Source organism: Adelges cooleyi, unplaced genomic scaffold (assembly GCF_023614345.1).
Source record: "Adelges cooleyi isolate 19-005CV unplaced genomic scaffold, UGA_ACOO_1.1 ACOO_flye_CR_arks_rails_tigmint_CR_PRNA_2, whole genome shotgun sequence".
In the NCBI taxonomy this organism is placed as follows: Eukaryota; Metazoa; Arthropoda; class Insecta; order Hemiptera; family Adelgidae; genus Adelges; species Adelges cooleyi.
The window spans coordinates 9,648,284-9,675,778 of NW_026095860.1; the positions used below are offsets into that span (position 1 = coordinate 9,648,284).

General features: G+C 34.5%; 1 protein-coding gene across 1 annotated transcript; it reads right to left on the reverse strand.

The window, feature by feature from the left end:
* Nucleotides 1-4,114: 4,114 nt before the first annotated feature.
* LOC126833584 (mucin-5AC) lies at nucleotides 4,115-24,059 on the reverse strand. The gene is made up of 5 exons (XM_050565008.1): nucleotides 23,697-24,059; nucleotides 9,993-10,145; nucleotides 6,277-9,886; nucleotides 5,953-6,171; nucleotides 4,115-5,874 (listed from the first exon to the last, which is right to left on the reverse strand). Exons 2-5 carry the CDS (start codon nucleotides 10,115-10,117, stop codon nucleotides 5,062-5,064), a joined length of 4,767 nt encoding a protein of 1,588 aa, XP_050420965.1. The 5' UTR covers nucleotides 10,118-10,145; nucleotides 23,697-24,059; the 3' UTR covers nucleotides 4,115-5,061.
* Nucleotides 24,060-27,495: the final 3,436 nt, after the last annotated feature.

Sequence of the window (27,495 nt, forward strand, 5' to 3'; positions counted from 1 at the left end):
GAATTATTTTTATCCGTCCTATAATTTAAACTACAATAAATTTAAAAGTAATTATCCAAAAATGGTTATCGACCAGTAAACATTTTCACTAAAACTTTTCTAAAAATTAATCAAATACATACTTTACCATTTAGGTATCAAAAATATTGTCCAATATTGTAAAACCGCACAAAATAAAGTGTCTCCAAAATGAAAAACTACAAAATTGCAATTATTTCAAGAGAAACCCGGTGTCTTGTCCTTTGATGAATCGCCCTGTATACATACAATTCCAAATTGAGTACAGTAGACCATAATAATATGGCGGCCGAGAGTTGTAAAAGTATACAATTATCATACACTACAGACAAGACAACTGTGTCATACACTCAAACGAGAGGACATTGCACTTTATACTATTATATATTATTATGTATACAGTATATGTACAATGTATATATGACAATAATATGTTCTCTGAAAACACTGGTTAGGTGCTTGCAATTCGTGGTCTTGTCGACGGAATTGTTAACTATGTTGAATTCGAATTAAATAGGGCTGGAAATGAATTTCAGAAAAAATATATTTAAATGGAGGAGTAATTAAAAAACTAATTGGATATTCGGGCACGCGTTCCGTGTGATAAGGTTCATCAATTAAGACGACACTAATTGCCTTAGAGCTTTGCAACACTAAGACTATGTGCAACTAATCTTAAACATGAAAAAAAAAATATATAATTCTATTCGTACCTTTATCTATAATTATCTATTCAACCTTTTTGTTTTTTTGCCCGTCATTCGTTTCAACAATACCTAAACTATTTTTTTTTTAGATAATATCAAAACATTTTTTGTCATATAACATGTTATAATATATTCTTGTAAGAATGTGAATTTTAGCTTTTTAATGGTAAACAACCGTTGTATTGTATTATATATTAAATATAATCTATAAAACATATAACACAACCGGTCTAGTTTGTTGAAGTAAATTCCATATATTTAGCAGACCGATGAATGGCGCAATTCATTATTTTTCAGTGATTAGTATGTAACACCTGTTAAATCTATTAATAATTTCACTCAATTATCTGTACACTGTACAGATTACCAAATCAAACTTGCTGTTATTTTTGTTTGCTGTAATTCAATAAAAAAATCATAGGGCATTACGATAAATAATATTTATACCGTCTGATTAATGCGATTAGCATGTATTGTTTTTATTTCTTTCCAAACTATTTTTTTTTAACATAAAGTGTATTTGTTTTTTTTTTAAAGTTATAATAGCAAATGGTATTATGTGAATTGTGATATTTTTAATGTTGTACAGTTTAAGTAGCAGCAAACAACAGTTGATTGTACTTTGAAATACATTTTTGGCCAATGAAAAACGTTTATATGTTTATATTGGGTACATCTTTATTCACCCCACACAGTCCCATAAAAACATGTATTTCTTATTTATAAGAACTTAAACATTTTTAAGAGAGGAGGGCCTGCAGAAAAAGTTCTCTTACTAACTTGGTCATTGAATAGTCCAAAAAAAAATCGCCTTTGTCCTATAATTAATGTTTATTTGATAGAAATTAATATTTGATATGAATAACAACAATATATATTATACAAGTATAAATATAAAATGAAATAAAAACTACCCAATTGGAAATGGAGTTTTGAAACCAATTGTTGTTAAATACACATCATATTCTGACAAACATGTTTTTTTTCAAGTGATTGATTATCATTATATTATGTAATTAACCTATATCTTTTAATAGCCTTTACTTTAAAAAAAACGCATGCAATTTTAAATAAATATTAGGTGTGCATGGTCTGTGTATTTATTGTTACATAAGACAATTCCAAAATTAGATTTGATAAGTGTTAATTTTAGGTACACTATAATATTATTGTGCGCGTTACAGCGTAATAATTATTAATACTGTATTTTTGTGTAGTTATTTTTTTAGTGTTGTGTACGTACACAAGTAGACAATAATGTTTTCGTGAACTTTGAGCGTTTACCTAATAAATACATTACTGTTGTACACATTACCTATGTAATGTTACAAACTTCTGGTTGATAGATAAATAACAATACAATACAATACAAAAAAAATAAAGCTTATTATTCGATTAGTCAGTACACACGCACAAAAATAGTCATTGCTTAGGTTGCATTTTTTTTTTTTATTAGCATTGGCGTCTATTTAAGGAAAACCGGACTATGACCAATATGCACAGGGTGTATCGGAATCGAATGACTCACTGTACTTTCTAAAATTTAACACAAATAACTTAGCCAATATAGGTATTACAGCTGGTTGTTATTTTCCATTAGTCAATAGGTATACTATTAATACATTATTTAATAATTATTTATTATTTAAGTCAAAAGTTTATTTTTTCTGAAAAGAAAACCGTTCTTTGGGTCGAATGGATGGACAATAGAAATCTGTACCTAATAATTCAACTGTGAGTGTTTGAATATATTTTAATACTTGAAAAAAAACAAAATTATAATCCAGAAAAAAACTCCCAATTTATGATTTCTTACAGTGTACCGTGGTAAGTACACGGTACAGTGGTACACTCTGTGTATATCTATTTTTTTTTAATACTTTTAGTTAATTAATAGTGTTAATTTACCGCACGGTAAGCACATGAAGCGTTTGAAGTAGTACCGAAAGTACTGTATCTACTATCTGTTAATATCTATGTTTGTTCTATCAATGATGATATTACAGTGTAAACGTTTTTTTTAGTAAAATTTTAGTTAATTTGTCGTAAGAGGGCATCGCCGTAAGAAAGTGTAAAAGATAGAAAAAATAATAATCATTGTGTTATTATATTGTTACTAACTAATTTTGTTCTAGTTAATAATTTTATTCTCTATTTTGGACCCTCCAAGATTGGTAACATGCATATGTGTAAGAGAACCATTAAAAAATAAAAACAGTACATTAAACAACCAAAAAGAAATTTTTTAATTTCTTGAATTATTTTGCCCAAATTTAGTGTTTTATTTTCCCAGAAAATTTTATTTTTACACCGTTATTTGAAGAAAAAAAATGTTTATTATTTTTCATTCATTGTATATTTTTATGGATTTTTTGTCACAGTCAGCCAATATGATATTTTTGTTAAATGTATATATATATATATATATATATTAAACTATTGATAACAATTCACAATTAATATATTGATATACAATTCATATATATATATATATATATATATATAAATATATACTATTAATAAGAGATAAAAATTTACTGTACATTAAAATATACCAATCCATGAATTGATGACTTGTACTCAAATGAACACATGTATTGAAGTATATTTGTGTCATACCGATATTGTGTACTAGTAGTGTTGTAGGTTAGGTTAAGTACCAGCGTGATCCGACTATAGAACACATTGTTTTGGCAATGATTCGTACGACCTTTTGGCTGTAAATATTAAATAGAATGTTATGTAAAACTTTTGACATTTCACCTTTGACCGCCTAAAGTCCAAATGATTATTGTAATCGAGTAAGAAGCAATAAAAAGAGAATTAAAACATGCTTTCAATTAATTGCGTCTCATTTTAAAAGGAAATAAAAGTAACAGTGATAACTAATTGTTGTGCACTTCTAAGTAAATACAAATGACTTGAAAACGCTTATGTTGGTTATAAAATTAATAATATATGTTATCGATTTTAGTTTTCTACATAGTAACGTGTGAAACAAAAATGAATGCACTCTTTTTATTTTGTAATGGTTTTACTAATGGTTTAAATAAAAAATTAGTCGGTAGGCTTTATAAATCTGTTTTATTTGTTATTCGATTTGTGGTTTCATAAAAAGTATAAAAATACAAAAACGTACTTACCAATATCAAAAAGATAATACAAATAATTCAAACTGTACCTAACATTAAAATAATATGCGCAATCCTTCTATATTAATACTATGAATACAATCCAAAAAAATAAATACATACTATTACAAAATGTTAAGTTGAAAATACAGATAATTCTTTAGGAACAAACATATAAATATTATATTATATTGTATACATTATTTTAAAAACAAAAATAATTATTGCCAAATATATCACAAGCCGTGTCACAATAATATTGTAGTAGCACTTAAAAAATTAGTAAGCTAAATATTTAAAAACAATAATTACCTATAACATAATTAAAATAATATAAAAATATATTATATTATATTTCTTACACTATTCAATGTGTTATTAACTGTCGATTTTACCAAGATTACAGGCTATTTTAAAAGTGTATCGATCGACATATAATATTTATTAAAATAAATGATAAAATATCGAATATGTTAGATCAATAATTTTAAAAATTTTAAGTTTACTGTATAATGTCAGTGAAATCGACTAATATATGTATATATTATATATAATTTCCATTCAACAAAAGAAAAAAAAATGATCACCTGTATCGCTAAATTCTATAAAACTAAATTAGGAAAGAACTATACATTTATCTCGAGTATTCCACGACCGACGTTTGCCTAGATTACAAGATAGTACTTACATAATATTATATTATTACATTATTAATACCTGCTGTTGCAAGACTTTAATTTATGGGGATTTCTTTCAACATTTTTTTTTTTTGGAGGGGCTTTTAGAATCGTTAAATAAAATCACTGAACTCGATAAGCGAAATGCGCATTTTGCATGGCCGCCATATTGAAAACAGTTGATTGTTTTTGCAATGGTTTATTATCAAATAATATACCACGTTATCACCACTGAAATTGGCCAGTTAAAATTTTAGAGATAACGTTTCCGTATATTTTTCATGGAAAAGCAACTTAGATAGTGGTCTTACTATCCATAAAATTCCATGTAAACAACATGGCCGCGTCCAACATGGCGCGTTTCGTATTGTTATATATCGGGTTCAGTGCTTGGAGAGTATAGGTATGCTTCACTGCAACAGAGCGATAATAAGAATACCTTTATCTTTGGGCGGGTGGGTTGGGGGGGGGATGTAAACTTTGGTATTTTGGATAATCTCTGATACCGTCTTAGCTGTATTTCGTCGTTCAAGGTAGCAGTCTCGGGTTGAACCGGCCCAAGTACACGATCATGCCGGTCGGGTTGTGCCGAACCAAGTACAAAAACGGCCTGTCGAACCTCAACCTGGGCACGTCTGGCAACCTGGCCTGTCTGGGCCGCAGGTTCAGCGGCAAGTGCGAGTACGGGTTGCGCAGCAGCTCCTCGGCGGCCTCGTGAGCGTACCGCTTCCTCCGGCGCTCCTGCTCGGACGACGGCATCCCGTCAGCGCGGCCCATCCGCTGTGGCGACGCCGGATACGTTTCCACGTGGTGCCTAGCGCCGATCACGTCTTCGCCGCACGTGCTGAACGTGTTCACCTGCAGCATGTCGGACAGGTACAGGTCGTACAGCCCGTTCACGCCCCTCAGGTCGGCCTTTTGCTCGCTGAACACGTCCTTCAGGCCCATTTTCTGCAGCGCCGCCGTCGTGTTCAACACCGACCGGTGCGAAAACCGCGGTATCTGCAACTCCAGCCCCGGCCTGGGCAACAGGCTCCGCAGTATCCGCGACCATCCGCCCCGCCGGTACGACGTCTCGATCAGCCGCTGCTCCAGCCGGGTCAGCCCGTCGCCGGGCGCCACTTGTCCCTGTTGCCCGGGCAAGATCAGTATGGTGGATATGACCGAATCGGGACTCAGGCTGACCGCCGTGGCGTCCAGACCGGGCTCGTAACCGGCCAGGAAGCCGCTGCGCCAGACGGCCGCCGGCACGGGTACCAACCGCCGTTGTCTGGTCGACGGTCTCACCACGAAGTACATCTCACCGTCCCTGCCTTCCGTGGAAGCAGATTCGCAACTTGTCTAAAATAAAAAAAATAGCTATCGTTATCATTGTGCACTGTACGGTTATGCGTGCTAACTTTAAATGTGTGCAATTACCTGGAACACGTTGGCGCTGAAAGCTGCAAAAGGCGGAGTTAAGCTCAAACCAGATCCTCGGAGATACTCGACGACTCGTCCCAAAGTTTGCCTCTTGACTAACAAGTTGGTTCGTCTTCTCAGCACGTCGCCGATTGTGTTAAAGTCTACTTCTTCCACGTGTCCGTCGTAATATTGTTGAACGCGTTCTTTGTAGAAGTCTAGTATTTTTCCGTTCCCCTGCAAGCATCATAATATATTTACATGGTTATCATTTTAACTATTGCTACAGTTATTGTGCTCCTAAGTCGAATTATTATTCATAAACTAAAAATATTAACATACCTTGTGACTGTATATTTCGCGTACAAAAGACGCGGTGGCAACTCCAGGGTTGTTTGCGTTAGTAATGGACTGAGTAACGTTCCTGAGTACTTGGTGAGGATTGAACGTAACCATGTCGTCCAGCCGGAGTACGTCGTTCATTTGACCAGAAGTAGAACCACGGGCACCCAAGAACACCATTGCTAACATGGCGGTCAGCTCAAACGGAGACAACACCAAACTCCTCGAAGCTATTTGACCTTTTCCAGTGACAGCCGTCCACATTTTGAACGACAGCTCGTTGCACAAGTCAGCAAATCGACGGACGTCATCGCCGAGAAAAGCTACGCTGGCTTCCAAGCCCATGCTCTCGTGTGGGGCCGGATGCAGCTCGACGGTGGAAGGAGACGCGCTATTGGACAACGGTCTATACGCATTTGATGATACAATGGGTGATTTATGATTGGACAGTGTTGTTGTTGCCACCAGTGTGAATGTAGTGGAGTTTTCAGGTGCATTGCTTGTGACAACAATAGATTGTTTTGTTGGGCTCTGGGTAACTTCAGTGGTAGTCGTAGATGGAGTGGTAACCGCTCGCGCTGTGGTCACCACTTCTTCGGTGGTGGTAGCAGGGTCAGTGATGTGGTTATCAAATGGTGTTGTGCCTGTGGTGTCGAACGTTATTTGAGTTTCTGCTGACAAATCGGCCAACTTAGCTGCTTGTACGGGAATACCGGTCGAGCTGACGTTGAATACTGTCAACATGTCCAAACCGGGCTCAGAGATCCGGGATATGTCTTCCTTGTCGTTTATGGTCGCTGATTCCATGGCAACCGTGTCGTTGGTGGACTCGGAGAATCTCGTCGTCGACTCGGCCGTAGTAAACTCGTACGGCTCTTGTGTCGTTAGGTTGTCGATCGTCGTGGTGGAAATATCATCAATATCCGTCTTGATCGTCGACTGTCTTCTGGCTTGTTCCGTGGATGTTTGTTTGGCGACTCCTGCAGTCACAAACTTCTCATAAGGACGTGTGTTAACCGGTAGATATTCGGTGCTAAGTATTGACGGTTTTTGAGTGTTCTGAAGCATGTTGGCCACAGCAGATATTCCGTCTTTAAGCAACGGATCTACGCCGGGTGCACTGTTGTTCGGGTGTTCAGCTTCTGGCTTGTCTTTCACTTGTAATTCTGGCAAGAAATGTGTTACAGGCACGTACTGTGTTTCTGATTCGGGAGTAGTCGACGTTACCAGCAACGCTACCGTTTCTGTAGTACTGTTGGTAACCGAGTTTCCAACTGAGTTAATAGCAGTGGAGGTAGTAGTTGTAGCTTCAGACGTTGGTGACGATGTAGTTGACGACAATGTAGTCGATGATAATGTAGTTGACGACGATGTAGTCGATAATGATGCAGTCGATGATGATGAAGCTGATGAAGTTGATGATGATGAAGTTGATGACGATGATGTAGCTGCTGAGGGTGTAGCTGCCGAGGATGTTGTTGTCGATGGTGTTGTGGTTGATGTGGCGGCTGTTGATGTAGTTGTGACGGTAGTTGGTGTCTCAGTAGTCGACGAACTTAATGCTGCTGGGTTTCCTGTTGCATTCTTTAGGAACGTGGCCACTGTGGTTGACGCCACGGGTGTAAGTAGCTGATCAGCTCCAGTAGTGGTTGATGTAATCACGACATTGCTTGGACTGGAAGTAGTTGGTGTCGTCATTAAAGATGAAATAAGTTCTCTGATGGTATTTGAATCGGTGAACGAGTTGAAAGGTTGTCCGCTGCTTGGCATGTACGCTTTTGGAGTGCTACTCATGTACGCATTTGAAGTAGCAAATATTGATTGTGGAGGGGTCGTAGGCCACGAATCTACTTTAACGGAAATGTATTGTTCAGGCTGTGTCATATTTCGGACGGTAGTAGTATAAGTCGCTGAACCGTACAAGGGCGTAGTAGTAGTAGTAGTTTTCAATTCCTGTATGCGATTCGATAATGTGACATTTGTCCTATTTATAATATTCGGTCGGGTCGAAGTGATCACTTTATTTGAAAATACTTTATTTGGCTCTTTGAATTTATTTTTTAATTCTTCAGTTGCATTCCATATAGTGTCGTTTGGTTGTTTTATATTAAACGTTCCGTTATTATTAATTGTCTTGTTAACTAATTTGACAAAAGAGTTAATTGCATTACTCGGGTACGCTTGTGGTGTGGTTTGTGTAATTTTTTGCATGTATTTAGTGGACATATTACTCGGTGGATAGTGGTAGTTATTTCTAGTCGAAGAAACAGTTGTGGCCGCGTACGTGGACCCGTTAAATTTGTTATTGAAAGACGGTGGTGGAGCCTTGGTCACTACTGAAGATATGGTGAAATTCGTCGGTGGTCTCAATTTGGTGTTGTTGAATTTACTCGGTCCAAACTTTGTCATTGTACTGGTAGAAACAGTTTTTTGCAACGGTGGCATTTCCGTAGTTGTACTTTTGAAAGTGGCAGCTGTAGAATGGTGCTTTTTAACAGTAGTCAATGCTTCGGCAACAGGTGCGGGAGTAGGTTTTGGCGTAGTCGGAGAGGTCAGCGACAACGCTACCGGGCTGTAATAACTAAGTTCCGGGGAACTTTCTTCTGGTATGTAATCTGCTGTGTTGTCTTTTTCGACAAGAGCGTTGTTTTGTATAGGATTATTATTGGCCGACTGACTATCAGTCACTTGGGATAGCATGTCCGATAACGATGCCGACATTTCTTTATTTATGTCGAGTTTATCCGCCACATGCGGCGAAGGTTTATCGGTAGGTTTCAACACTAGTGTCGGATTAGGTGCCGTAGGCTTCTGTTTATCGAACGACTGTACGGGTCTGAAGGGCTTTTTAGCAGCAGCTGTAGTCGGTTTGAAAGTGGACGTGAACAAAGGTGTAAGTTCAGGTGACTTGGCGGTTGTAGTGGACTTGGGGGGCGTAAACTTGAATTTTTCCGTCGTACTCGTTGTTGTTGTTGGCAACCTGGCCATAGTCGTTGTGACGACGGGTTGCTTAGTGGTTGCTAAAGGTTTTTTCAACGGTGGCTTACTCGCCGACTCAGCCACTTTGGACGGGAGCAGGTATCCCGACAAGTGGGCTACGTCATCCGGAGTCTCTATCAGTCCCGGGAACAGGGCAGACCACGCAGAAGCCGTCTCCGAGTGATGCAAAGGTATGACCGGAATCGGAGCTAACGGTTTACCCGAATTGGCGGCCATCTCGTTCTTAAGCACATTCTGTACACTCTCCAACACCTTGTGCACGGCCGGTGCGTCTAACGACTCCAGGTCTGTGGCGGGCAAGTGCATCAGAGCTTCCGAGGAATGACTAGAGAGTGCATCGTGATAGTATGTAGGGGAAGCATCGGCCATGACGGATTCGGGATCGGCTCCGGCAATCAAACCGTGTATTTCGTCGAGGGTCATGAGTCGCTTGACCAAATCACCGGTTTCATCAAAAGTGTAGAACTCATAACGATCGGGCGATAGTAGGTTGCCTGGGCTGCCCACGATGGTTTCAGACGGCCTGTGGACGTTCTTGCTTTGTCCGTCCGCAAAATAGGTTTTTGTTCCGTTACCGTGGTCCATGATTACAGACACTGAAGTCACGACGCTAAAAAAAAGTAATAAATTCAACCGGTTATTAGTTACAATTGAACAGTTGGTATAGGTTTGTACAGCTGTTGTAGGTAAAAAATGATAATCGTTTTCAGTGTTACCTCGAACCAAGCACTTTTCTCGAGTCTTCCGAGTCCGTTTCCGATTGATGAGTGATTCTGGAAGGAACACATTCTACTGCCGCCAGCAAACACAGGGTCACCAGCCACCGGGTACCGGTACCCATGTCTAATGCTTACATTAGTTTTAAAACTCTGAAAAAATAATATCAAGTAAAATATGTATTGCAACTTATATTGGGGGTTTATAATAAGAATAGACTGTATCAACATCGAGGATTTCCTACAGTAATTTGCGTGGTTAATGTATAAGTACCGTCACCTTGTAACTTGTCTGCTAATATATGCTTTAGCTAACCTTCGTAGGCTTTATTTAAAATAAGTTTATTGTCATTATAGATAAATAAAAAAGGCTAGACCTACCAATTTTCAATCTGAAACGCCTTAATAGGACTTTAAAACTACAGTCATCGACAATTTCAAACATAGATAAATCGTAATGATTATAATATTATCCCGATTATCGATTGAAGGTCGAATTAAATTCGCATTGGGGTAAATAAAGAGCAATAAGTAGGTTGGATCGACCAAACCATAACGAAATACATAATTAGAGTGTTTATATAATTTTTACTTGGTAACTTATTTTTAAGGACGTCGCAAAGTAAAATATGTTTTCCTTGTTTGGATCATTTCAGATACAAACACCACGTTCAGTAAGTTCGGATACAAATCATTAATTATCAAATCTAAACTCCGTCTGATGAAGGTGTATAATAATTATACGGACATTAGAATAATATTGCAATATATATTTTAACTTCGACGGCAATTCCTAGTATTTAGTTTTAAAGGAAAATGTATAAATAACATATCGGATTGAAATTTTCAAGTATGACGACAAAGTCATATTTTCTTGGACAGTATGTATATAAAATTAATTTGAAATTTGTAAGTATACAAAGGCTAAATTGGCAGGCGTACACGCGCATGTACATAATATATGTTTGCTGACATGTGTTGATGAAGATCAGTCAACGACTTGTACCCAATACACACATCATGAGAGGCTAATGCACACTGTAGAATATTATTCGCCACGACATAATAATATATATATACATATATCATTGTCCTTGTGCTAATGTTAAACCGAAACGGACGTTGGCTCTTCGTCTCCTTTAAGAAAAAACGCACAATAATACAATAATAATATATTATACCATATTCTAAAAAAACCGTCTTTGGATAGTTATTTTTTTTTTCACCAAAGTCTTTTGGTGGAAACACCGCGTGTGTTCTCTTTTATATTTTGTAAAATTGATTTCAGTGAATAGAACTCGGTATGAAAACTGTACTTGGACGGCGCGCGAGTAATTTGCTCAGAACTGGGTTATTATGTTACCAAGGCAGTATAGCTTTTTAACCTTTACGAATCCATGTCATCGACTTTGGAGAAACCCGCCAAGACAACAACAATAATGGCAAAACATAAAACATCAACACATAACATTACATGTGACGAATCGAAAATTGACCTCGTTTTTTTTCTCTTGGCCGGCTCCTCTGCTGGTCAAATCTGTTTGGTTTAGTCTCCCAGTGAGTTCACGTGTCGTTTAGATTGGATTTTAAAATATTTGTTTGAAAATACTCGTGTGTGTGTGTGTGCTGATTATCCAATAATATCAGCTATTACTCAAACAGAGTAATAATTATTATAAAAAATAAAACCTTATGTAGGATATCATTTGTTTAGATTGTTGTACAATGACCAAATCGGTTGTAGAAAAAAAACACACACACACACCTACATATTTTCCATTGTTGTTTGTAGTTAAAAACTGTTTATAACGTAGGTTTTTTTGGGAGGGGGGGACTGTAACAATCGATTATTTGCAATGAACCAACAATTACCTAACAACGAAACGTTATTAAGAAACAATAGCTATTATAATATGTACCATACGGTAATAACAATGTGTGTAAAATCCAAAATTTGAATTTAAAAAACAAATTGATATCAATAAAAAACTTATTGTCATAGCTGTTGTTTTATTTCTAATTTTTAAACTGCTTATTGAACGAAATAACAATTCAAATAAAATAATTACCAATATTATTCATATACCGCGCAAGTTTGCAGAAATAATAGTACAACAACAATAATAATATGTTAGGTAGGGTAAATAGTAAATACTTAGGGCAATGATCGTGTATCGATACCGAAACGGTATAGGTATAGGCCGTTTGTTATATATATATATATATATATATATATATATATATAGGAACTTCTATATATATATATATATATATATATATGAAGTTCCTATGACACACAAACTTTTATTTGTCAAATGTTAAGTATACGTGCCCTCGAAAATAATGAACCGTTATCGATTTACATAGGGTTTAACCGGTCTGTTGAGGTTACAGTCGTTCAAACGGTTTTTATTATGTACTACTAACTCATAAATGTATACTAATTAACGGCACATCAATCGTCCAGCGTGTAAGAGCTAACAACCGAGTAAGCATCCGAGTGTAAACCGCATTGTGTAGTCTTAGTAAACGCGTGGGAAGTCGTAAAAAGGATATAAAGTACTACGACAATGTGCTGTGCTTTAACTTCAGACTTGGCATTTGTTACGGTGAACGGTCCGTTGAAAAACTGTATACTATTATGCTAACTTGTCAGTTGTCAGTGCAATTTTTTTTTCAATTTCACATATTATTATTTATTATGCTTTTGACCTAAGACTTTTGACTGGGGTTAACGAAGAACGACAAATTCAAAGGAAAAACGCTTTTAAAGATTTCGTCAGTTTATAAACAAATTTAGATACATACAATGTGTATTACTAGAATATAATTGTAAACCCTAACTTCATAGATAACAACAATACAATTACGGCACTAATTACAAGCGATTTTTTAATTAGGTGATAAATTATGATGTTGTACGTCTTACAACCCCCCCCCCCCCTATATAAGCTTCAAGAATATACCTTCTTTTCAGAATGTTGCCGTTTAAATGAACATTCAATCAATTTTTGGCACAACGCTAGTGTATGCTATTTAAATTAGCAGATACATATCAAACGATTACCGCGTATAAGCTAAAGGTATGTCAACATTGACAGATAACTAAGATGATTATTTTGTACATTTCAAATTCCTTATAAATAGGCAATGTTACCGCAGAGTTTTACTAATACAGAGAACGACTAATTAAAATAATAACAATTTTTTTTTTTAAGTTTTAAAATGTCTACGTTATTATTTGTTAATACTTTTTATATTATACTAATTAATGACTATACTATGAGCATACGAGCATTGAGCGTGCGAGCACCTATACTACATGTAATGACCGACAGAACCGGTTTGATCATCATTGTTCTACGGCTCTGAACAACTTGGAAAGGACGCACTTCCTGTATCCCAGCAAATCGTAATATGTAAGACGGGAAAAGGCAACAGTGGTTATAGTAACTACTTAAAAATTTAACTCCAGCTGAAGAACGCCTCATTCCTTCCTTGGAACGTGCAAACTGGCCGACGGGCTAGGTCGAAGATGGTTCAGGTTTGGGCACTTCTGGTCGAACCTTGCACCGAAGTATGTGTTTTATAAAATATGTCATAACAGTAAAATTATTTTATTGCATTCAATAAAAAAAAAAATGATATAACATCAATGTGAAATAAAACTACTTGTTGTAAATATGCAAATGTGCGTTAAAAGTACCGTACGGTAAGTTTATTATTAGATTAACTTTATATTGAGTTGAGAAGACTTTAGAATGTAGCTGAGACGATACAAAATCAGCGGGCACGTCTTTGTTTTCAAATTTAAGTACTTAACCACTCACAGTACAACATAATAAGCCTAACCTAATTTGTTGGAAAGAAATAGCAACCGAGTTGTGCAGTTTGAAATGTTATGTTTTAATTTTCTTTAATCGTGTTCTATCCAGTAATTTCTTTGCGCGGTATTTATCCTACATCGGCTAACCTTTTGTGGTTTTATCTGACACAAGATTTCTTGTAAGTGTACGACTACTAACAATAAGATGTAAGATGTATTGCACACGCGAATCGATTATCCGGTTCGTAGAACAGTTAAAGATTAAACAGATGCCAGTCAATAATAAAAAAAATCGTCAACGAGGTTAATTAGTAAATAGGAGCGTACTTACATTCTAGTTTCTACAGTGAAGTTTCTACAGGGTGGTCAGTTCAACGTAAGACAATCGTTTCATTTTTAAAATAGTCGACGTTTATTAGTTTTTCTCACTTTTATAACTATAAGTATGTAATTATCTAAAACCGGCTATAGACCAGTAAACATTTTCTGCAAATTATTTTTAATACAAAAAGTTAATAAAACATACAGGTTACCATTTAAGTTTCAAAAGTGGATAGAATTCTGGAAACCACCAAATAAAAAGGTAAATATTTAGTAATTTTAAGTTTGACAAGAAAAACTACGAAAATGCGAGCTGCAGTGTGACCAAAATGACCAAATTACATTTCTCTGATACCTATTCTGAATTTGTTCCTCTACTGCAACTTTATGATACTAAAATACTATTGATCAGTTATAATATTATCATATTTTCATATTATAATATGTTATTCGATTTTATCTGTTGATCTGTAACGTTTATAAGGATTATACTGTACAGTAAGTTTAATAAACTATATAAAAAAGTATTTATTTTAATTTTAAGCGGTCACACTGTCGCTTGCCTTTTTGATTACTTCGTTGCTGAGCAACGAATTGTTACAATATTTTCGGCACTAAAATCGTTGCCTATTTTAAAATCTATTGTTTCACTATGGAATGCACTATACTATGATGTCACAGCAGCTCTATATTATGTATTATTTTTACTCTAGGGTATGTGTATGTACATATTTTTTATCCTTTTAAAAAAATCGCCCTTAGTCGTGTTCGTCCCACAAAGACGATTCGATGGATGAGTAGGCGGAAGTTATTTTCGTAAACACTTAACGGTTTTTTTTTATAATAATAAGAAATGCGACTAGATGGCAATCTTCGGTCTTGCTATAGATACTACCTTGCGATGACGTTTGATCGGAACGAACAAAGACAAAGGAAAAATCAAGAAATCCCGGACGAATCTCCAGATTTTACGGTAACACAATCGGCCAACCGAAGGAAACCTATAACCCGCACCGTCACAGTATCCGATTGCATTGTATAATAATATTATATACAACCTAGTGGCGACATCATTATTTTTTTTTTTGTGTTTTTTTCACAATTACAATATCCGTCTCCAAAAGTGGATGTAATATAGGTGTTATTGTGTTGTAGCTTGCGAAAAAAACAAGAACAGGAACGGTATACGAGACCGGTAATAAAGTAGGTACCTACTCTCTGCCCAGGTACACAAATACCTGATAGGAACAGAAAAATAATAATAACAATGATAATATGGCAACAATCAAATGGCCGGATATCATCATTACATTATTTTTGTGTTACAAACCGTTGTTTATTTTTTTATGCTAATTTTTTTTTCGCCTCGACTAGGTGTGACACTAAACGTTACATCGCGAGTTGTACATGAATAATATTAATATTGCCGCGCTTTTTACTTACCTAACCTAACCTTAAGGAGCTCAATACGTTAAGATCTAAAAAAAATTATTCAGTGCAAAACAATTCTATTGAAGTCCAAAACTTAGATTTTGAACAAAAAGTTCTACGTGTATTAAAAATAAAAAATAAATATAATTAGATTGTGTTATCAAATTAAATGTTTTGAGAGTTTTTATAAGATCAATACACATTATTTTGTATGTTAGGTTGGTATTACTGCTGTACATAAAGTTCTTTGTGGTATAATATTTTTATTTTTTCACAAAAAGTTTCTATCTAATATTTGATTTTTAGTTTTCAACGCCAAAAGGCTTTCCTATCTTTAGTACTACAATTTTATTCCAATATTGGTTTTTTTTTAAATATTATATTTAATTACCAAAATCTTAATTAACTGTTGCGCACACATCGTTAAGACTTCTGAATCGTTCGGTTCTTTAGATGATGTCGATCAAAGGCGATATTTAATTTTAAAAAAAAACAAACGGTGTGTTATTTTTTTTTAGACAGTTAATTAAGGCAAAATAATAATATCTAGTTTCAATGAACTGCTGTTACTTGGCAGGTTCCGTCTTATTAACTGTCACCAATTAGTCGAAGACGTTTTGGTATCGAGACCATAATGTATATAGGTAGGTAACCGTCATCGATGCTCCTCACGACTATACCGTTATTGCATTTTCTTAGTTACCTGTAATTGAGAAATTCTAAACACTGGCAAGTAGATTTAAATAGAAATGTGTTGTGTTGTATATAATTAAGTTAACCATTACCGTTTTTTAATGATATCTATAACGCGCTGTGCATTTAAATACCACACGCGAATGTTTCCGTTATAGCTGTTGTTCGTTCGATTTTCAGGTCGAAACGACACGACGAGGGTTTAAGTAAAAAAATAACGCTAAAAACTCTAATAATGATAATCGTATCAGTGATTTTGGCATTGACGGCTTTTGCGTGTCACATTCTTTCATTGTGGTTATCGGCTATCTCTTTTTGACGAAAAAAAAGAATCATAAATTCAGTGTTGTATAACATGACAATAATCGGTCGATTGTAATAATACATTTAGGCATTTTGTGTTGATTCCATACAAGGAATTTTTTTAAAGCTTATAAGTTGTGTTGTTCGTTACAAATAATTGATATAGTACGCATAACATTACACTATTAATATTCGAGATTACATTGTTGGCATACAGCCATTCATGGTTAAACATTTTCGTTATTTCCCTCATAATTCCCTTCGTTCGCAACCCTATGCAAACACCATTAATAACCATATGTAACCATATACTAGACTCTACGTTATTGTGGAAAAAGAAAAATTAAAAACCGAAAATAGACTTGATTATTTTCAACTACAATTGGAAAATTAATTTACCTAAGTGTTTAAGGTCATTTTATAGAGAAAAAAATAATTAAAAAAGAAAAACAATATGTCTAGGATATGTTAATTAATGCATATTATATTTTAAAACAGTATGTATTTTTAAAAAATAAAATATAAAAATGAAATACAGATCAATATTAATATATTTTCAATACTTATAATAATATAAAAACATTCAAACTTGAGGAGTCTGACGACTAAGTGTTTATTATAATATTTTAAAAAATTTGTTTTATTATTATATTTGATGAAAACAGTTTAAAATATTTTAAGATACTACGTGGAAAAAGAGTTAGCTGTGAGAACCTGTCATTTTATAGTTATTTTATCAAGAATTTAGTTAAACATAACGAATTTAAAAATTACTTTACTAAGTAAAACCAACTAAAAATTTTACGTTTACCTTTTTTTTTTTGTGTACTTCATACAAACATTTGTATGTACAAATAAAAACACTAGCTATTATTTATAAATATTTATTTTTTATTTTTTTCATAGTGTTGTAAATTAATCAAAAAACCGACAATTATTATTAAATATTTGTACATTTTTTTTTTCAGTTCAATCATTACAACGAATTCTATAACTTATTGTATTTATATTGTGAAATAAAATGTTCAATTTCCTTTTTTAATTAAAATTAAGTGCCTGAATATATAATGATTGTAGTGTGATTAAATATATTATTATGTTTCATTAGTTAAGTTATTAAATGTTACAATATTTATGGTTTGTATTTCTTAATATTGTATAAATCTGTATTCTTTTCCTCGTAAGGCGTTACTTTTTTAAATGAATAATTAAAATTTCAAACATATTTATAGTGTTGAAAATCTAAAGAGTATGAAGATGATAATAACGCCGACCGTTTGCGGTGGGTTCAACGACTCGGTCACGTGGATAAACGACGACACCGGGGAAAACGACCGTCTGGAAAACCGCAGTAGCACTATTGAGACTCCAGGGAAACAAGACAATGATAATGGCCCCCGCACAAACATAGCATAGCACACCAGTGTACGTATAAGTTATAACTGTACATTTTTTTTTCTTTTTGTATTTTTGCGCCTCATTATTAGCTATGATATCCCACCACCTCCCCTTCGCCACCCGTCTCGCCCATATCTGAAAAAAATATTATATAAAACATGAAAACAAAACGATTGTAACGTCTCGATTTCCGTCTGCCGTACAATATACCTACATAATATATGGTGATCAAGTTGTTTTATATCATCCATCCGATGTAAGACGACTCATTTTCACTGATATTTTTAAAATTACTCGCTTTCTATACTTGAGGGAAATATTGGTTTTTTTTTTTTTTTAATGTTAGCTTTTGAGTTTTAAATTTTCATTTTAATCTGTTTGTTTGCTATGATACTTTGTAAAGATTTTAGTTCAAGATCAATATTCGTTGGGTTTCCACAACAGTAGTACAGCAATAATCCATTAAAAAATAATAGAAATGTTTAGAATTTCAGCCTTCCAGAACAACAGTGAACTTTATAATATTAGTTGGTTTGTTCTACTAGACATTTGATCTTGTTCATTTTTATTAATAGAGAAAAAGGCAATTCAATTAGAAACAATGGTTTAAGGTGCAACATGTAAACACGTTTTCGAGTCGGTTGTAGTCAAACTATTAAGTCATTGTATCTGATTATATAAACCACTCAGTGTTGTTCTGGTAGGCTAAAATGTTAAACATTTCTCCTTTTCGACAAGTAAAAACTATACAGGGGGTAGCAAAAACATATATATTTTTCCCTGTGACAATAATATCTATTATATTATAGCGTATCCCCCACACGCCTAGAATCGCAGAACATAATAATATTATCTTGAGACGACGGCTCTGGTGTGTGGCGGTGGAATAATGAAAAAAAGAAATAAAGCAAATTGTACGCGACCGGCAATCTTAAAATAAAGGTTAAAAGTACAATACATTTTTTTTCTTCTTCTTCTTCTAATGACGACCCAGTAAAAACCTTAACGATGTGTATATATATATATATAGAGCTGGGGCATGACGACCAAGACGGAGATTGTTGCAAACGGCCATTACGCTGCTTGAACGGTCCGTTATAATCGGTTTGTTTGTCGGCGGGGGCGACTATGTATAATGAGCAAACCGTGCGAACAGGGTCGGTGTCGTCAGTCTTATCCACGAAGCAGTGAGCTCGAAAGATTCAGTCAGTCGGTCAGAGTAAGTGTATAAAGTTTGTCAAAGGAATATAGTAAAAAAAAAAAACGATACTGCCGCAAGTGGGTCAAAGGCAGACGAAAACACTTAGACAGCAAAATCCCAGTCGAAGACAACGCGAACCTAACAAGTATAATAAGACAGAGAAAGAGAAAAAAATTGTACAGTTATAATAATATTTGCAATGGAATATTATTATCATTAGGTATACCCTTAGGTCGGAAACTATACATATAGGTACTATACATAGTTGTAACGGGTGCACGACCATTTCCCACGCTTAACACAATATATATATAGTATATTATGTTATTATCAAACTATGGGTTTGTTTCGTACACCTCTGTTCTCTCGAATTGTGAATAATAATTATTGACTACACAGGAAACCGGCTTGTTGCACTGGCCGACAGCATTGTAAACAAAAAAAATAATCAGCTTCCAACGAACAAATAAACGAAGGTAGGTACATAAAATTGTAATAAATATATCAGCTGTTATATTTCTAATTCCGTGCGGTTTCTGATGACATATCAGGTATCTGCGATGATGATTTGGGAACCGTCGGAGTTGAGAGTAGAATAATAATAATTTTAAATCATATTTTTGTGCGAGGAACAAGTAAATTAAAGAAGAGCTCTCTTCGTGTCTGTCCGCTCGGTCGGGCAGACATAATTTCGTTTCTTATACATCTATATATTATATATATCTATATTATCGTTAAGAATAAGGATGTATCATTTTCATGGAAACGCATCGGTCTCGTGTTCGATGACCCGAAAAAACCACGTCATGACCGATCGGATGTGACCATATAATAATATATATATATAAATAGGTATAGCGTGTGAAAAAATGCATTATTGGATTCGTCATGAAAACGCTGCAGCCAGACCGATTCAATATTTTAATAATAATAATAATAATATCTAATAACTAGATTTGTCGAGCTGGTCTCGAAGAAAAATATAATATATGCAAAACAAAGATATAATAAGACACACACACACACCAAATCCGGTTTGTCTTGGAACAGTGCAGTGTGTACAGTCGCGGCTAACATTATTCTTATACCGTCTTGGGGATACTCTAGTGTTTATACAATCTTATATAGGAAGCCTTGGATCGTCCTTCTTCGGATGCCGGAGCTATCGTACCTATACCGGTGTTCTCTATAAGACATGTAATATATAAAATATAGACCTCATTCAAGTTGTAATCGACCAATAGCCATAGAAGTGACATAATGACCGATGATAGGCTTTGGAGTCAAATACATTATCAGATTTTTTATTTACACGGTACCCAATACAGATGAGTAGTATTGAAATTGTGTAATATCCTTTCTTATATTGAATTATGACAGGGTGCTTTGTATCTTTGCAGGTCGACGGCCGTTTATTACACAGCCATCAGTCACGCGGAGTACCTGAATAAAATAATATGATAATCTCCTTAATTATTATTATACCGACGTCTAACCTAACCATCCATATAAACTATACTACGGCTGTTGTAAAAAATATACTTATTTGGTTTTTAGTAGGTAGCGTAAAGTAGATAATAATTTTCTATAATACTCGTTTACAAGTGTTGTTAAACGTTTTGGACACACACGTTGCAAGTGACGTGTCGAAACCCGAAAAATCGACACCAGAAGTCGGTCAGATAATATAATAATTATTATTAATGTACCGTATGGACGCGGTATTAAAATGGAATTTAATTACAACTAGAAAGTATATACGGTTAATGTAAAAATAATAATATATTTTTATAAACCTATACGTCATATGGAATCGTTGCCGGCTGTGACAGTCAGTCGCTTATGACGTATGGGAAGTCGTGTGTACCTACTTAATATAATATAATAATATTTAATATAATATTATTGTCTTTGAAAAATACCGAGAATCTTGAAATTCAGCTGTGCGACTCGAGATTAATTCTGCGAGCCACCCTGACTCAGGAGTTATAAGTCGTATGTTATAATATTGTCTTAAAATATAAGATTTGACAATGTCGGGCAGATCGTGCGGAAACCGATGACGGAGTGGGACTTTATATATTATTATATACCTACTATATACATTTTTTTATCGTCGACACGACTGTGTAATACTGGCCGACTGCACCGGAGAGGCTATTGAATTATTAATGAGCTGAAACTATGTCACTTTCCGTGTGCATACGGTTTTTTATTTTTACTACCGCTACATATTATGACGTTATCTTCAACACTGTCCAACTTATTCTCATATTATATTGTTCCTAGGGAGGGTTAGAGTGTCATCTTTTAAAAATATTAATCAATATAGCGTGGCTGTAGCGATGGCGGTATCCATGCAAGTTGGTGATTTATACAGAAATGGTTTGATTCGTTTTAAAATGGATATACCTAGCTATAGTATAGGTACGGTGAGAACCGAAAGGTGTAACAAGTGACATTTTGTTTAATGAGTAGTATACAATAATTTGGGCCATCGTTGACAAATCTAGAGGGGAAAAATATCTATAATTGTATGGTAAATAAATGGTGTGAGCTATCTGCGGTAGCTGTTGACCGAATAGGCCACCAAGTTGTTAGACAAGGTGCTGTATAGGAAAATATAAACCTATAAAAATAATATTATATTATATTGTACTGCGGTGGTGGTCATGCTCGGGTCTAACGGGATAAACTAGTATCCGGCATGGTGGCAACGTCTAAAGCTTGTACCTATTTGTAAATATGATATTCGAATCCGATAATAATACATATAGGTACAGATTCATCCGAGGTCGATATACGTTATGCCCAGCTTTGGTACGTTCGAGCGGAACTAAAAGGAGTAGATTGGGAAATTGCGCATGCAATATTTCTTAATGTGTGTGATTCATAAGGAAACCCCGAAATTGAGCAATTACTATATTATTATACTATTGTACCTATGTATGAACGAGTGCAGTGTGTTCGTAAACACTTGGGATCCGACACGGCTGCACGTTTTTTTTTTTATTCATCAACAGGTACACCCTATCCTTGAGAGCTAATGCGAAAGTCATGAAGTGGCTTACAATGTGTATCGATAAAGAAAAAACAAAACAAAAAAATTTCAGTCACTAATACACGTTCAAGCACAAGTTTCGATTATTATTATTATACTCACAGACCACGGCGTAGTAGAATTCACAATATCCAAGTACAATAATAATAATAATAAATGTTTTTAATCTGTAGATGCATTTTATTGCTTTAATAAAAAAAGTGTTACAGTATATTATAGAATATAGAGCATCCCTAGACTCTAGATATTTTCCCTCTTATTTACTTTGCTTAAGTATTCCGTATATTGAATAGCAAAAAAGTTCCAAAGCTTTTTAATACATATTTAGTTACAAAAGTAGCGTTCCTGGACAATTTCAAAAATGTCGGTTCACACCTTTATCCACCTTGAACCCTTCAATCGTAACGGTAAGACCAGCGGCGACTGTTATAAAGAAGTCAACACTTAGCGACTCAATTGACAATTTACATTTATTTGAGCCAGTGGCCTATTTACATAAAGGGAGATCAGGGTGATTTGTCAACCCTAGTTTTTTTTTTTTTATAAAATATTACTGTTAATACTGCTGAGGTAAATTGTTTATACAAAATTGTATTAAAAAAATAAAAACACATATATATTACTGTTAACTTAGAAGTTGTAGACGAAATGCCGGAAAAAATTAAATATTTTTTATTTTTATTACATTTAGTAAATAAACGTAAGGCAATCTCTAAAATATTTTAATCATATTTTTTTTTGTACAACAAACGTGTTTTGATAAAATGTGAACTTTTAAAAAATGTACTTCAAAGGCATATTTTTGTCTTATTGCAACAAAAGCATGGTACACCTTTTTTGGTTCGACCGTGGTACCTAACCGGCAATTTTTTTTTCCATATCACCTCTTAGAAAAAAAGTTTGTAAATAAGCTATTGAATTTTTAGCTTCGGTCTGACATTGAGCCACTTGTTGTCGATTTTATGTGCGTTACGTACATTATATTATTCTAAGTAGAGCTCGGATGTTAATGACCATACATTTATTGAAATATGCATTTTTAAATGTCAAAATTTGCAATTAGGTAAAAATATGCTTTTATTGAAAACGTGATTGCCGATTGGTGATGTTTTTAATTTTAAAAGAACGATGACAACTATTTTAGACATTTTAGAAAATATTGTACAACCAGAATTTTCATATAATATTGTGTTCTTTTTTTTTAGCTCATACAATGGAATATTCTTATTAATTATACTTACACTATGCTATTAAATCTAGAAATAATCATTATAGGCAAATAGATAAATGCTCGAAAGTGTCAAATATGCAATATAATTTTGCTGTTTTGAAATCTAGTGTTTGTGAATCGAATTTATATCGCATTTGGGTAAAAATCTAGTTTAATAAAAAAATAAACATGCAAAGTCATAAACATCCTAGCTTTAGACTTCTAAGTGTGTGCAGTGTATGTGTGTGTTTGCGCCTTACCTAGGTGTAAATCGATTTTTGGACTTCTCCCGAAGGAAGCTGGCGGAGGCGTACGCGGAGATGGCCGAACGACAAAGTTTCTTAGCAGCTGCAGCTAATAAGATAAGCGAGAAGGAATCGTAGGAAGGTATATAAAAGCGATCGGCAACGGGCAATTCGTTCGGGCCAATAACGTTAATGTATACTTTGCGGACGACGTGACGGTTAACTAAAAAAAATATAAAGCCACACTGCTGAAAACTCGCGTGCGAGATGCAACCGGTTTGCCTGTTGTTGGGGTATGCGCGTTTTTCGTGTAGAGTTTCGATCGCGACCGTGTCTTGAACAACACTGCGGTAACAAGACAAGACACTGGCGGTGGTCGCTGCTGCTGTTGCTGTCTTGAAGAGCCGTGGACGGGTGCACCAAACGGCGGCGGAGGCAAACCGGACATTCGGGAACCGGCGCATTTCCCCGGACCGCCGCGCCGATTCCGTTATCCCTCCACGCGCGCGGTGACCCCGAACCGCCGGCGGCGCGAAGACGTGCGCGCCGTTCTCGAGGACTTCCCCGGGAAAACAAAAAAAAATGAGTCCCGGATTCACACGCGCCAAAACCGCCGGACGAGAACGGGGTTTTTCCGCAGTCTCTTTTGTGGGTGTTGCCGCGAACAATAATAAAATATAATATATTATAATAACGACGTAATCATCTAATAATTATTAAATATTATTATCGTCACTTTTGTTGTTGTTGACTGTTGTGTTATCAAACGCGCCATCGCACAATGTGAATTGGTACACGCAAAAACGGTACACGGGAGCGCGGCCGAATAGGGAAGTGTTGAAACAATGTAATCATGATTAAGTAAATCAATATTCATTAAATAATTTTGTAATACAAGTAATCAGTAATCACGATTATAATTTGTAATCATTAATCATCGAATATATGATTGCATTAATCTTTCAATTGTAATCATGAAATAGATACAAAAAATAAAAATTGTTCATTTGACATTTTTTGACATTAACACTACACTTTTAAAATTAACAAACCCTTTATATTATTCACAGTTATTTATAAGAGCTACAAATAAATAAAAAAACCATAACGGTACACATGAATACAACTATAACATATTAAGGTACTACTCAGTCCCTTTACCTCCAATGGTGGTTAAAAAGCGTCCCCTTTAACAAATTATTCGTAAGGTACACCGTACCGCTCCAATTATAACTAAACATTAGTCAATATAATTCAGAATTCCGTTGAGATTAAATGTTGGTTTTTATTTTTTTATCGATTGTTACTTTACTTTTATCAAATTTATTTCATACAAATTATGAACTATCTAATATATGTGTAAAATTAATTGATTTTATTAGTTATTGTAAATGGCTATACTGTGGTAAATAGGTATTCGATTAGCCCATAAGTGATAACATATATAAAAAGGTAGTGTGAATGTGTGATTTTTTAAGCATGCTCACACCACCATGCGTAGAATTTGAATTTTTTCTTGTACAATTTAAAGCACTAAAAAGACTACATTTTTATGATGTATATATTTTTTGTCTGGGTTTTTTTTAGTTTTCTTAAAAGACAACCACTACTTACAACTTAATATTATTAGAAAACATATTCTCTTTCAAAATGTTAAATTTATATAAAACACGAGTTATTCTTAAAAATGTTGTATTATTTGTGATTTCAATTTTTTATGAAATAAATTACATATTTGAACATTATTCAGGGATAAAAGTGGGATGAGTATGTTACACAATCACTGTTTCTATATTACATATACTATATGCATTAGACCTTATACATAAAATTATATATGGAACGCTTTAAGCTACATGGAGACATTAGTCCCCCCTGTAATTTTTTCCCACTTTAAGCCCTGGTTGCGCCACTGAGCCTAAAACGGTTGAAAGAACGTAATCATTAATCATTTCATGATTGCACTTGAATGATTAATGTAATCAAGATTATAAATGAATAATTAATGTAATCATAAATGTAATCATGATTACAACTACATCACTACAGTTAGATCACTACATTACATCACCTACATGATTACTTTTCTGATTAAGATTACATTAATCTAACACTATGATTATTATTGATTACAATTATTAATCATTAATCAGATTACATTTTGCCCAACACTGCCGAAGGATAGCCGCTTGATAAAAAAATTATTTGACAGTTAGTTAAAAAGGCAGAACCCCATGTTAAGACGTCTTAAAATACTTAAGCAACACTTGTGGTTATAAATTAGAAAATAATTAAATATTTAAATATAAACCCCTAACCACAAAAATAATTCTCTATGGTTTGTATGCTTTTACTGAAACGTCCAAAAAATTGTTAGTTGGGCCTAATAAATCGTAATATTATAATTCGTCGAACACGAATTTACCAATAATTGGTATTTTGAAACTCTTCTTGGGAGATGTTATTTTTAATGCTCATTAGATTAACCAATATTGATTAATATGTTTTTGGTGCTTTGAGGTTGCCAGGTTGTCTTATTCGGTATCATTTTTAAAATTACTTTTGGGGGTTAAGGGTGTTGTTTGTTATCAATCAAAAAATAAACCATTTTTCGCCTACAGTTAACCGATTATGAATTTCAAAAACATAATTTAAAAATTACGGACTTAATTAATTAAAATTACAATTAATAATTGCAAACCTTGATTTAGCTGGGGACAGTTAAGATTACACTTTACGGTGTAAAGGCCTAGTTAGACAGCTTACATAATTTATGGTGTACGCAGTACGGTAATGTTTCTCAACGATTTTCACGGTCGGCAAGTATTAAATTATACAGGAGATGGCAAAGGGGTGAAAAGAACCTTACACAATCGACCTGTTGTTGTTGTTGAATTGCCTAAACAAAATGCCCTGAAAAGGGTGCAGTGGCCCGTTAAGGGTTGTCGTGGTCTTGTAGAAGTCAATAGAATATTTCAACAAAAAAAAACAATAATAATAATGTGAAAACGGGTTTGGATCCCTAAAAATCTTCGACTTAATCGGCCACGGCACAGAACGTCCCGATTTTTTTTATTATTTTAGTATTTAATAAGTGCGCCCGCAATGGAAATAGTGTTACACGGAACGATGCGAACAATGAAACTACCATATTATAATCATTATAACGATACGCTGTGTATAATAATAGCAGCTACGGTACCTATACCAGCTAGTAGTAGATGGGAAATAATTGGTCCAAATTATAATACACGTCTCGTGCGATAATTACACAGTACCCTTTTGGCTAGCTGAAAAAAAAATAATGCTCCTTCGACGGAATCTCACGGACCAAGGCGTTGGTAACATATTTTTTTTTTTTAAAAGAACATGGTGAAAAGAAAAACGTTCAATGTAAAAAAAACAATCTGACAATTGCAACGACCACACGACGAAAAACCGATAACGTACGTGTCGTCCAGCAATTGTACAATTATTGTGTTTCGGTCGATTCATTTTATTTTTTTCCCCGCCTGACCGATGCAATGATTGTTTACTTCTTCACAATGGCATCATCTGCGAGGACTATTCAAGGAAACAATTGCACGTTGTACAGTCGTATGAACGCTTTGGAACGTCCATACCGGGCACCACCGACCAACGGAATTCGAAGAGGAAGAGAGGTACCTAAGACTTTAAATTATTAATTCGAATTTGTTCAATTCAAGACTTAGGAGGCAATGTCCATTTGTATGTAGAAAAAAATTGGTTTTTCGTGGAAAATAATTATCTACATTTTGGTGAAACAAACGGGAAAATTAGACTATTATTACTT

Coding starts and splice junctions, on each gene's coding strand:
- LOC126833584 (XM_050565008.1), bottom strand. CDS start 10,117: ATGGGTACCGGTACCCGGTGGCTGGTGACCCTGTGTTTGCTGGCGGCA. Junction 9,887..9,992: donor AGAAAAGTGCTTGGTTCGAG/GTAACACTGAAA, acceptor ACTTTTTTTTAG/CGTCGTGACTTCAGTGTCTG. Junction 6,172..6,276: donor GCGAAATATACAGTCACAAG/GTATGTTAATAT, acceptor TGATGCTTGCAG/GGGAACGGAAAAATACTAGA.